General features: G+C 52.1%; 1 protein-coding gene across 1 annotated transcript in view; it reads left to right on the top strand.

Annotated features, from left to right (window-relative positions):
* The window catches only part of EYA2 (EYA transcriptional coactivator and phosphatase 2), a 204,184-nt gene that overhangs the window by 43,992 nt on the left and 147,053 nt on the right, over positions 1-13,139 (top strand). Inside the window, exon 2 of the mRNA XM_029918473.1 lies at positions 832-950. Coding sequence (XP_029774333.1) covers positions 842-950 — 109 coding nt within the window. The 5' untranslated portion in view covers positions 832-841. The remainder of the gene's footprint in view (positions 1-831; positions 951-13,139) is intronic.

Here is a 13,139-nt window from a genome sequence, read left to right on the forward strand (position 1 = left end):
ACTCAGCCTTCCTCTGAGGGCAGCTTGGATCAGTGCCACACACTATCGGTGCAGTTGAGCCCTTAGAAAACAGCCACGTGTGGGATTGTCCACATGAATAAGAAACCTCATTTCCTGACTACCGTGGGTAGGAATTTAGGAGGAATCAGAATGGACACGGTGCAGGTACTGAGTGGTTTTCAATAAAAAAAATTAAAAAGATCCAGGAGATTTATCCCACGCTTTCCCTGCCCCCCCCATGACCTTTTATCAAGGTCGTGAGTAATTAGGGAGCTGGTGTTTCCTTTCTTGGAGAGGACCAACGTGATGGGCCGCGGAGTCTGGCCAGCGAGATGGGACTTGCTAAGTATCAGGGATGCCTTCCGAGCATCTCTCTGCCCCGCCACCAGCCCCGTGTCCGTTCTTCTCTCAAAACTGCAGCCAGCCTCCTCCTCTCCCCAAGCCTCTGCTTTGGGGAGTCCAAACCCAGACGCCCCCTCTCCGCCTGTCTCGCCCTTCCTCTGCTGGGAAGGCTCCCTAGCTTGCTCCAGCTCATTCAGATGACATTTCAAAGAGACCAGAATATAATTTTTCTAATGGCAAAATACAGTATGAAGGCGGGGAAAGTTTTAATCAAGTGGGTGTATTCTCCGGAGGGGAGCAAACACTTCATTTTCATTCCTTATTTCCCTTTGATGAAAAGTTTAGTGAATTTTTATTATGTAGAATTTATAAGACGGCTGGGTTTAGGTAATCAGCTTTAATATTTATACTCTTAGGGAAAGAAATAGGAATCATTAGTAAGCATGCATAATTAATGAATAAATTATATTTCCCTTTGTTTTCTTCCAGGTACAAGGAAATGCTAGAACTGGTGATCTCACCCAGCCTCACTGTAAACAGCGACTGTCCGGGCAAACTGAAGCGTGGCCGTGCTGACGCCGATGTCTGGACGCTGAGTGGCGTGGAAGGTAGGCCTCCTGGCGTGAGTTTCGGTCGGCCTGTGAGGGTCCCGCCTGCCCCGCCGCGGAATTTAGTCAGGGACCGACAGCATCCTTTCGAGAATACCGTCATGATGACAATTTCTCCTCCTGCCATTGGGACCCTTGCCTCTGGACCCCAACTTTGGCATGCGCTGACAGTTCCCGTCTCGTCATTAGAGGTGTGACTGTGCTGGTCCCTGTTCTGAACTTCCTGTGCCGGGAAAGGCTGACACTTCTGCAGACGCCTCCAGTCAGTTTCGGGCGTGTTACAGGCCCCGGCCCTGGGCGTGTCTGCAGGGTCTCAGCTCCCGCTCAGGAGCCTGTCCCTCGGCGCCCTCCCCCCACCCAGCCGTCAGCATCCAGGCAGACGTCTTGTTTACTGAGGTTTGACGCTGGGACCAGAACTCGTCTGCCTTTTGCGTTCAGGTTGAGTGGGAGTCAAGGAAGCAGAGGAGAATTAAGCTGTTTAAAAAATTATTGGCAAACGGTGCGGCCGAACTAGTTTTCGCTAGAACAATTCCAGCTATTGTTTGCTGTTTGGGATCTGTCAGCCTTCCTGGGAGAGCTGGGGCTGGGAGTTAGCAAAAGGCATTACTCAATTATGTTTAACCATTGGGCTTAACCCTTTATGCGGGCCCGCTTTGGGATTTGCCACTGGTGTCCTGGGACCCCGAGGGGACTCTCCATCACAGTCCATGTTTGATGGCGCTCAAGGGGCATTGATCCTACATCACTGTTGTGGGAAACTGGAGCCTTGTGTCTGGCCAAATACAGCATCGCAAGGAGTTTGCTTTGAAGCACCTCCAGGCTCCCAGGGATAATTGTCACTGTCACCAGGGCAATGACATTTCCCTTACATGCTGGTACGAAAGCTGGGACAAGACTACTCTAAGTACCACCGAGAGGGTCTGGGATCCCCGATCAACCACATGCTAGAGAACATACCCCCGTTCTTGGCCCTTTGGAGCGTCCGTGCCAACCAGCCTGTGCTCTTTGAGAGTTTGAGACAATTTCTTAAGCGCCGTTCAAAGTGCATCATTCTCTTTGAGTAGAGGTATTGTTCCACCCAGGACCTCATTTCAGAGCCAGGCAAGTGAGGAGGAGGAGGAGGAGGAGGCTGGCAGGGGAGGAAGATCCAAGGCTGAACCCTGGCCCACCGCTTCCCAGACAAGTGGCCTCGGGTAGACTGTTTACCTTCCTGAGCCTCTGTTTTCTTACCTGTCAAATGGGGGCATAATCATGACTCACTTTCTAGGATGCTTGTTGCTGCCTGGCCCGCCATGGGCGTGCAGTACAGTGGTTAAACTTTCTAGCCTGAGGTAGTACCGCTTTGGTTTATGACGTCATGTAAAACGGAGAGTTCACCTAAAAATCTGGATTTCTGGTTGCTCTTAAGATGCTGAATGCTTTAGACATGCTGGGCCCACATTCCTACCTGGCTGCCCCTAGTGGGAGCTGAGCGGCAGCTGTCCCTTAGATGGGTCCCCGCCACTCCCTTCTGTCCTTAACTTTTATGAGCACAGACTCTGTGCTAGGCCCTGTAGAAAGCAACCTAACTGTAGATTCACCCTCCTCCTCCTCCTCCTCCTCCTCCGTCACTGGCAGGGCAAACACCTGGCACTTGCTGTGTATTAGGCATGAATGTACAAACTCACTAAAGCCTCACAACCCCCAGGAAGGGGGTAGTGTGATTAACCTTGCATTACAGATGGGGAAACTGAGGCACAGAGGGGTCAAGTAGCCTGATTGAGATGACGCAGTTCAGTGATAGCCAACATTTGAGCCTCGGTCGTCTGACTCTGGAGCCTATTCTCCTAATCAGTACACTATACTGTTCCTCGCGGAATTCTGACACCCTGTTAGGCTACGAGCCCATCTTACAGATGTGGAAGTTGAGGCACAGGGGGGTTAAATACAAAGTAAGCAACCTAGAGACACACGGCCAGTGGCCGGGCCGGGAATCAGACTCAGGTACTCTGGCTCCAGGGTCTCTACTTCTAAACTTCAGAGTCACTTTCTGCCAAGCCCTGAAGAGTCCTCATACCTCCAATAAATGCCCCTTCGCAGCGGTGGCACCCACAAACACCCCATCTCTCTTTTTTTGTGACGTGGAGCGGTCCACACCCTTTGCGCTGCCCCGATGGAGCAGGCCGGCAGCCAAGGCAAAGGCTTTCGGGCCGAGTGTGGGGGTGGCCAGGGGGCCTCCATTCAGGGGGATTCTGGAGTGAAGGCGGAACCAAGATATCTCCCAGGGGCTCCCCCTGCAGCTTTGGGCCTCCCTCTTACCATCTGTGGGTCCCTGGTCTTGTCACACAGCCTCTTTGGAGATTATTTGCCTCATCTGTTAAAGGGGAGGAATTATTCCACTGACTCTGCAAGTTGACATGAAGATGAAACAGTTAAAACATGGAGAGGACTTAGTGTTTCTTAGAAGTATAGAGTAAGATCTCACTGCCTTACCCTTGGCCACCAGGACCACCTTGCCTGTCCCTGCCAGCCTCTCAGAGTCCCCTCCGCCCCATCCCCTTGGCTCAGTAAACCGAGTCCTGGCCTTAGATGGAGCCCTGACCTTGTTTCTTCTGCTATAACTCAGCAGCGTGATTCTGCCCTCAGGGCCTTTGCACATGCTGTTCCCTTGGGCTGGTCTCCCCCTGTCTGTAGGAGCATCCTCTCAGCCATCAGTCCTCCTCACAGAGGTCTCTCCTATCAAATGTAACCATTCATCCCTCCATTCAACAGGTGCTTATTCCGCCCAGCACTGTTTTGAGCACTAGAAAGTCAGCACAGTAAACGAGCAAAGTACATAGCATGTCGGACAGTGATACGTGCTGTGAGGGGAGAAGCAGGGAAGGAGGATAAGGAATGCAGGGACGTGAGGGTGTCCCTCGGAAGGTGACACCTGAGGAAAGGCCTGGGAAGGAGACGGGGCAAGGTGTTCATGTCGATACGGAAGAAGAGGAAATGGCAAGTGCAAAGGCTCTGGGGCAGCAGTGTTCCCAGAGCCCCTGAGGGGCAGTGAGGAGGCTAGCGCGGCTGGAGCCCAGCAGGCGATGCGCTGAGGGGAGGATGAGGTCAGAAAGCTGGCAGGCGCAGCGTTGCCAGACTTTGAGAGCCACTGACGGGACGGAGGCTCCTACCCTGCGTGAGGTGGGAGCAATGAGAGGGTTTGGAGGGGGAGAGGGGCCATGTGATCTGCATATTGACAGGACCCCCCACCGGGGCCATATGTGAGAAGGACTGGGGGTGGGGACCCGATGGGAGCCCAGAACCAGCCCGGAAGGCATTACAGTAACCCAGGTGAGAGGTGCCCTGGACTGGGGCAGGCAGAAGGGTGCAGATTCTTGGCCGGATTTGAGGGGAGAGCTGGCAGGACACCCACCCACCCCGTTGTCCCCGGCCTCCCGCCCTGTGTCAGAAGGTGCGTCCGTGTCCTCTCATTCATCAGGCTCCCAGCCGGAATGCCCGTTCTCAGAAGGCAGACCTGCCCACCTGCTTGTCCGTGTTCGTCCCCTGTGCCACAGACACATAGTAGGCGCTTCAGACGTCCTGGCCCAGCGAGCCAGGACCAAAGGCAGAGCACCCCCCAACAACTGCTCCCACCCCAGCTCGGTCTCCCTCCCTCCCCCAGAAGTAACCACTGTACTGTGTTTTGTGTCCATGCCGAGACCTTTCCATAAACCACCGAATTTCGTACTGATGTGCCTTTATGTAACTCGGGTGTGTGTGTTTATGTATATATATTTACAAGGATACATTAACTGTAGGAAGTGCAGCGTCTCTGGAAAAACTTCTGGAACACGAAAGCTATCATATAATAATACATAGTTGCCCTAACTTGCTCTCTTTGCTCAGGGCACGTTAAGAAGTGATTTACCTCTTTTTTGCTTAACTGAATAATCCACGAAAGAATGACCCAGTTCATCAAGCCGTCACCTGGCACGTGAACATGAGGTTATTTGTAATTTTTTGCTCTTGCAAACAGTGCTCCCGGGCTCCTGTCACACAGGAGGCTATTGGAACACGCAACCTCTTTCTCTAGAGAAGACGCTGAGGGCTGGGAGGGCAGTGCCCCGTCCTTTCTGCCTTACAAACTCCCCCTTATCCACTGTCGCCTCCGCCCCATCGGGAAACTCCTGAGCCCCTCGGGAGAGTTGGTAGTTCCCGTCCATCCCCTCATTTCTGCACCATGTGGTCATCAGGTTGTTTGATGCACCTGCTGTGGGGGGCCCTGGGGACCCGGGAGAGAACCAGACCCACCCTTCAGAGACTTTGCATGTTACTCTGTCTCAAGGACACTTTTTGCATCTCCCATGGTCACTGCATGGTCACATCCTACAGGGTTTGGGCTCAGCCAGGCCATTTGTGTCTGCCAGCTCTGTCACTTGCTTCCTGGGTGAATGTCACCAGATTCCTATTCTCCCTGAGCCCGTCTCCTCATCTGGATAATGAATTTATGTTTACCGCATGCATTTGTTTGTTAAATGGTTCCAGAATGCCCACTGTGACCCAGCGCCTGGTGTAGGTGACGGGAATGAAATGGTGAAGGAGACAGGCCCCCTCCCAGAGCTTACGTTCTGGTGGGAGAGGCAGGTGTTGGATTTTTAAACAAATGTGGGACCTCAGATGGTGTTAATTTCTATGAGGAAATAAACAGGCGTGTGATAGAGAGGGACCAGCATGCAGTCCAGGGGTTAGAGAAGCTTTGGCGTGATTTTGTTGAAAGGTTGCAGAGCGCTCGATGCTTAGGAAACACTCAGTAGAAGTTAGTAGTGTGTCTGCCCCTCTTTGAGGTGCACAGACTCACCCGGGAACTTTGTTAAATCGCCGATTCTGATCCAGCCCGAGAGTCTGCATTTCTGACAGTCTCCCAGATGCTTCTGGTCCACTGGCCACTCTGAGTAGCAAGGTGCGAGGTCTGTGGTTCTCAAATTCTCTTGTTCATCAATCATCTCACAAGTTTTGTTTGCACACGGATTGCAGAGCCCCACTGCTAGCATTGCTGGTTCTGTAGAGGTTGGGCCTGGGGCTCAAGAATTTGTGTTTCTAACAAGTTCAAGATAATACTGATGCTGCTGGCCCAGGGACCACACTTTGAGAACCAGGCTTCTGCACTGGCCTGGTTGCACACTGGAATCTCCTGGGAGGTTTAAAAAAAATGTCTAAAGTTCACGTCCAGATCCCACCCCTAGAGAATCTGATTTAATTGGTCAGCAGTGTGACCCAAGCAATGGGAATTTTCTAAAGCTCTCCAGAGGAGTTGATTGTGCACCCAGGGTCGAGAACAGTCATGTTAGATGGCAGATTCCTCCAGGACAAGGAGTTTTTTATTCTTATGTACATATTTGAGGTATTATTCCTAATTAGCAAAGAGCTCAGTCTGTGAGTCATGGTAGATCCTTAAAAATTATTTATGGCTGGACAGGTTGATAAATTAATGGATAGAAAGGTAGGGGTGGATGGTTGGATAGATGATGATGGATAAGTGGATGGAAGATGGATGGTTGGGTAGAGGATGGAGGTGTGGGTAAGTGGAGGATGGAGGGACGGATGGACGGATGGAGGGTGGGTGTCGATCAGTGGTGATGGATGTATATGGGTGGAGGATGGATGTGTGGATGAGTGGAGGATGGATGGGTGGAAGATGGACGTGTGGATGGATGGGTGTGAGCAGGGATGAATGGATGAATAGATGGATAGGTAGATGGATGTGTAGATGCGTGGAGAATGGATGGATGGGTATAGGATGGATTATGTGGATGGATCTATGGATAGATGGGTAGATGCAGGATGGATAGATGGGTGGAGGTTGCATATGTGGATGGATGGATCCATGGATGGTTGGATGGATGTGTGGATGGATGGATGTGTGAATGGATGTGTAGATGGATAGATGGATGGATGGATGGATGGATGGATGGATGGATGGATGGAGGATAGGTAGGTGTGTGGAAGATGGATGTGTGGATGGTTGTATGCATGGATGGATGAATGGATGAATGGATGGATAGGTAGATGGATGTGTGGATGCAAGGAGGGTGGATGGATGGGTGGAGGATGGATTGTGTGGATGGGTGTGTGGATGGATGGATGGGGTGGGTGGATGGGTGGATGAATACAAGATGGTCTTGAGGAATCACAGATAGCTTTAGGCTGATATTAGCTTTGAATCTTTAGTAAAATCTCCTTAATTTCCCCCGCCTTATTTCTGTATCTGGAAAATACAGATAATAACTTCTTTGAGTTGTTATGGACACTAACAGAGAGCCATGCAGTCCTTAGCACAGTGCCTGGCTCATTGGAACCACTTGAGAAGTATTAGCTATCATTCATTACCGTTCAAGGGAAAATTGGATTTGAATTGTTGTCTTTGGGAAGGAGAGAAGAACTGTTATGGAGTGAAGAAAGCAAAGCGAATAGAGAAAACTTTTTCATTTAAAATGCAGATTTTACAGAAGCCACAGCTATATTCTCGTTGTTTCCTCTGAGCGGTCAGACCACACCCAGGGGACCAGCTGGGCTGTCTTCTCTCAGACCTCCTGCATCTCTTCCGTCCTGTGCATGACAGGGTCTGATTTTAAGTTCCCATCTCAGGAGTTCCAGCCCGAGTTGGCATATTTTGATTCATGTCATCCCAGCCAGGTTGAGCTGCCCAGACCTTTGCCAGCGTCCTCACTGGTGAGATGCTGGCTTCCTGGGGGCCTTAGCACCCAGAACGACATCTACATGCATGGAACAGAACTCACATTCTGGGGGGCACTGGCATAGTGGGAAGGAAATTGCCAGTCCCCTCCTTATGAAAAAGGGCACCGATGACTATTAATTTTCGAACGTCTTCCCTGGATAAAGAGCCCCCATCTCTGGCGGTGTCTCCTGGACTTGCACATTCTCCAGCCATTCTCTGCTCTAGGTTGGTAACACCTCTCTTGTCACTTGCTTCCTGATTTTTCTTTAAAAACGCTCCCTTTCAATAAATTCGTTTTAAGAGGATGACTTAACACCAGATCCAGAAATGAAAAGCTTTGCCTTTGATGGTCTTCCTGTGATTCTGATGTGCATTAAAATAAGTTGGTGATGATTTAAAGAGAAGAGCATGTGGCTACACGTCCCCTCAAGCCCTCACACCCCGGGCTTTGCCGGCCTTGTCTCTTTCACTCCTCGGGAACACCCCTACGAGGGACCAATGACCTGTTCACTCTCACGTAGCCACTCAGTGAGGGTCAAAATTGGGGTGGGCACTTCTGGACCCCTAATAGAGTGCTCTGTCCTGCTGTGATTGTCCCTGGCCTGGAGGCACTTTAAAGCACCCACACGAGGGAGAGATGAGCCAATTCAGTTTGGAGACTTGTACTTTTTGTAGCAAAGACCTCCCTCCAGACGTCTTGTACTAGAAATTGTCTCATCTTATGGGGATCACTTAGCAGTGGCCCCTGGAGTCCAATCAGGCAACATAATAGTGGCCGCTGCTTGCAGAATCATTAGCTTCTTAATCCTCCCAGTGAGAGGTTAAAAAAAAAAAAGTGTGAACATCCCCACCAGGCTCACGGATTTAAGCGGCTTAAGCAAGGGCCCCTGAGAATGGAAAGCTAAGAGCAGCTCCTGCGCATAGAGCAGCCCTGGCAGCCGCCGGGTGGGTGAGATATTGCCCATCTTGTGGATGTGAAAACCGAGGCATAGAGGGAGGCGGTGACAGGCACAAAGTCACAGGTCCTGGGGTCTCTGACCCCTTGAGCCCATGTGCTTTTGGTGGGGGAAGAACATTACGTTGACATATTTCAGAGATTTGGGGTATAGATCTGGCCCACAGTAGGTGCACAGATGCGCAAATGTGGCTGTCCCTGCCCGAGTTCCTTCACACAATCACACGGACGCACACTCACACAGAAGTGTGCACTCACACACACAGACCTACGTTAGTCGCCTTGATTGCATCTTATGCCTTGCTCATTTACATGATCCCCCAGGCGCCGGTATGCATTTGAGTTTGTGACTTCTGAAATGGAGATTTGCTGTCAGGAACCCGGAATTGTGACACTTTTTTAGTAATTTGCAGTTCTTTCTTGGCCAGTAGTACAGACTCTCACAGCTCAAAAGTGTGGTTTCCTGGGCTGCGTGTCAAGGCCTGGAGTCTGCGTTTTTCTTTTCTTTTCTTTTCTTCTTTGTAATTAAAAAAATTTTTAATGTTTGTTTATTTTTGAGAGAGAGACAGAATGTCAATGGGGGAAGGGCAGAGAGAGAGGGAGACACAGAGTCCAAAGCAGGCTCCAGGCTTCGAGCTGTCAGTACAGAGCCCGACCCAGGGCTCGAACCCACGAACCATGAAACTATGACCTGAGCCACAGTCAGACACTTGACCGACTGAGCCGCCCAGGCACCCTTGGAGTCTGTGTTTTAACAGGACCCCTAGGCAAGCCCCATGCAGGTTAGGCTCCCAGGCGCCCTGCCCTGTACCATCCACTTTCTTCCTGCGCAATGTGTAAGTCCCTATTGGGGTAATTCTTTGTTTTCCCTCCGCCCCCCCCACCCCCTCCACAGAACGCCTCTCCCTGCTTCAGCGCACTGTTAGAACCCAGCTCCTAGCTCATGCCTGGTGCATGCTGGGCATTGATAAGTGAATTAATGAATGAGTGAGTGAGTGAGTGAGCCCATTCCAGAGGCTTTGGCCACCTGTTTAGTTAATCCTTCTCCCTCTAGCCATAGGAGCCTGGGGAGGAAGAGGAGGCCTAGAGTTGGAGGAGGCTGTCAGTCACTCCCCACCCGAGAGCTGGCTGTCCCACTTTATGCCTCAGCCTCATCCTCTGACACACATGGTGAGGCGTGGAGAGGGGCTGGTCATTATAGCTCGATTTCTCCTCTGACAATGTGGACATAAGTCTCCCTCAGAGATTCCTCCATTGACCTCAGCCTCATCATCACGGCAAGTGCAGCGGCGCTAACAAGGTCAAGAACACTAAGCTGTGGTCAGTGTAGGTCTATCTCCATCTTCCGGGCTCTGGATCCCCTCCATATGGGCTGCTCCTGCTTCTGAATATGGTGTTTTCCCCGCCCTGAAGATGCTGGGGACTCACGGGATGTGGAGTCCAAGGGTCACCTGCCCCTTGTGCTGATGGCCCCGCGTTTGTGTTGGGGTGGCTGTGAGCGGTGCAATTACCAGCTTGTGTGTACTCCCGCTGCCCCATCCACCAGGCTCTGGAACATTCTGCCATCACATGGGGACTCGGGACCACAGTTCCCCCACCCCCAACCCTCTGGCAAGATGTGGACCATGGTCGTGCTGCTGGGCAGAGCATCGTGCCTGCAGGCAGTGACGCTGCCAGGACTAGGGGCACAGTTGTCCCCAGGCTGCCTGGAGAGCTCAGGGGCCCGGCCTCCCCTATCGCCCCTCGTTGTGCCTGTCTCATTCAGCCGGCATCCGGAGAAAGCGGTCAAATAAAATGGCGTTCAGAAAGTGGTAACTTGAACACCCAGGAGATCACTGAAGGAGTCCGGGGCTACCCCGAGGACCCGGTTGTCCCCTGCGACTTGAATGGTGATGTTCGGTCCATCTTCCACCTGGGGCTGGCATTGCCCACAGCACCAGCCTGTCAGGCTCACTTCCAGCATGAATATGCCGGTGACATTACACACAGACCTCCTGGTCCTTGTCACCTCTGGGGACATCAGCTTTGGACACAGCAGGAGCACCAGAGGGAGAGAGAAGCTCCCTGCTCCTGGCCAAGCCCCACCTCTGCATCCAAAGCGCCACGTTCACCAGCCTTGACCCAGTCCCACCCAGGCCTCCGGATGGAGGGAAGGAGCTTAAGAGCCCCACCTCGTCACATAGCATTAGGATTCCCAGGGAGGTGTACACTGTCTCTACCTGGGAGAAGAGACGGAAGGGTAAGGGCAGGGAGGGAAGGAGATCACTCCACATGGAACGTCCTCGTTTTCCAGGTGTTCATTCCCCCAAGCCTTCCTGGGATGAAAAGTTCAATGTGCTACCCACCCAAAAAGATAAAAACCCGTGTTTTTCAAAAGTCTCGCAGCCTGCAGAAGGAGAATGTCTTGTACCGAAAGCCTGTGGCGCGCACAGTCTCCCCGGGGGTGGCTGGGGCGGGGAGGGCAGAGGCTGGTAGGTTTGCAGAGCAGGGGAGGGAGACGTGGGGAAGGCAGGTTACTCAGCAATTCAGAGCAGGGGACGCTGGGGCGAAGCAAACATGCAAATCACGGCACGGAGGTTGGGGCCGGAAGGTGCCTCGAGTTGACAGAACGCCAAGTTAATCCGAACCCATAGGAATGTTTCCATAAGGTGCAATTTTTATGAATATTTACATACTTATTTAAGAAAACATATTCAAAATGTTTAATTCAGTAACTTATGTATTACTAAACGCACTCAAATCACGGGCTTTTACCCATAAGGAGAACTGTGTCTGCTTCAGAATGAGAGCATTCATCTTCTCGTCCGGGGGCGGGGTGGCGAGGACAGGCTGCTGGAGGTCCTGCTTGCGGCAGTGGACCCCAGCCAGGGAAAGGAGCACTGAGTGAGCACCTGCTGTGTGCCGGGGGCTTTTCATGCCATTCGACCACAGCTGGTCTTGACACATAGTAAGAAAAACATGCTTAGGGCGCCTGGGTGGCTCAGTCGGTTAAGTGCCCGACTTCAGCTAAGGTCATGATCTCACGATTCACGAGTTCAAACCCTGCATGGGACTTGGTGCTGACAGCTCAGAGCCTGGAGCCTGCTTCAGATTCAATGTCTCCCTCTCTCTCTCTCTGCCCCTCCCCTGCTCACACTCTGTCTCTCTCTCCCTCAAAATAAATAAACATTTAAAAAATTTCAAAAAAAAATACATTGTTACACTCCTCTTCCTCACATGCACCCACACGCCCTCACACACACAGCACATTCTCACATGTGTAACTGATACAAAGTCTCATCCAGCCCCTTCTTACCATGGACCATCCACACTGGGACTGTCCACTCAGTCTGACTGTTTAGGCCTAGCTGGCACTCTCTGAATGGGCTTTGGGACTCCCACCCCTGACTCAGGGGTGTGGGACTCCACCCTGACCCAGAGGCGTGGGACTCCAGTGCAATCTGACTCAGCAGGGGAAGCGGTTCAGGGCTCAAGTCCCAGCTCTGGTGCCCACGGGCTGTGCGGCTTTAGTCGGGCCCTTGACCTTCCCCGATTTCTCCATCTGTGCCGTGGGGACAGTGACTCCGCCCACCTTGTAGCACCGCTGTGAGGTCTAAGAGAGGTCATGAGGTGAGCAGTTAGCGCAGGGCCCGGCCCGTAGTGACCTCCCAGGTGTGTGCTAGCAGCCATCGTGGGCCACAGTGCCCTGGTGGCAACAAAAACTCGGGAGCCAGACCACCTGAGTTCGGATCACACATCCACCCCTGATGAGCCCTGTGGCCTTGGGTGAGTTAGTTAAGCCTCCAGCTCTTCATCTGTAACATGGGGCTATGAATACAACACTCCTCGTGGGGTGATTATGAGGATTAATAATAATTCATCCAAGTAACACACTTAGAGCGTGGCATGCATGTCACAAGCGCTGCATAAATGATGGACATCCTCATCATCTTCTGTCTTAATCCTTAACGCTTCCTTGTGAGATCAGTTTCCCCCCATTTCACAGGGAGGAACACTGAGGTCCAGAAACTCTGGGCAAGCTGCCCAAAGTCTCACTGATACTATGTGGAAGAGTTGGAATTGCAGGTTGGGGTTCTGAGCCTCCAGTCCGGGGCTGAGAGAGGCTCAGAGTTCTGGAAACCGGAGAGCATTTCTCGGGGGGCACAGGGACACCCCAGCCGCGTACCCCAGTACGTAGGCACTGCCCTACGCACCAGGCAGTGTGAGTTGGTAGGTTGGTGCACTCAGGACACACGTAACCTGGTGTTTGCCGGGCTTCACGGTGAGGACACCGAGTTGCACTGTTAAAGATGACGTAACACAGTCCCCAGTGGGCCATCCATTTGTCAGATTAGCTTCTCAGAACTATTGCTCTCAGCTTTTTAATTCTAACACCTTTGTATCACCTCTTGCATCCTTGTCTCCCACTGATGGCTGGATGCTGTATGCGGAGGGATACAGTTGAGTCAGGAACTCAGGCCCCTTCTGTGTTCCTGTTGCACCCCTGCCGGAGCCTAAGTGCGGGGGCCAGCCCCACCTGAACCCCACGGACTGGAACGGG

The sequence above is a fragment of the Suricata suricatta genome, chromosome 12 (assembly GCF_006229205.1).
Source record: "Suricata suricatta isolate VVHF042 chromosome 12, meerkat_22Aug2017_6uvM2_HiC, whole genome shotgun sequence".
In the NCBI taxonomy this organism is placed as follows: Eukaryota; Metazoa; Chordata; class Mammalia; order Carnivora; family Herpestidae; genus Suricata; species Suricata suricatta.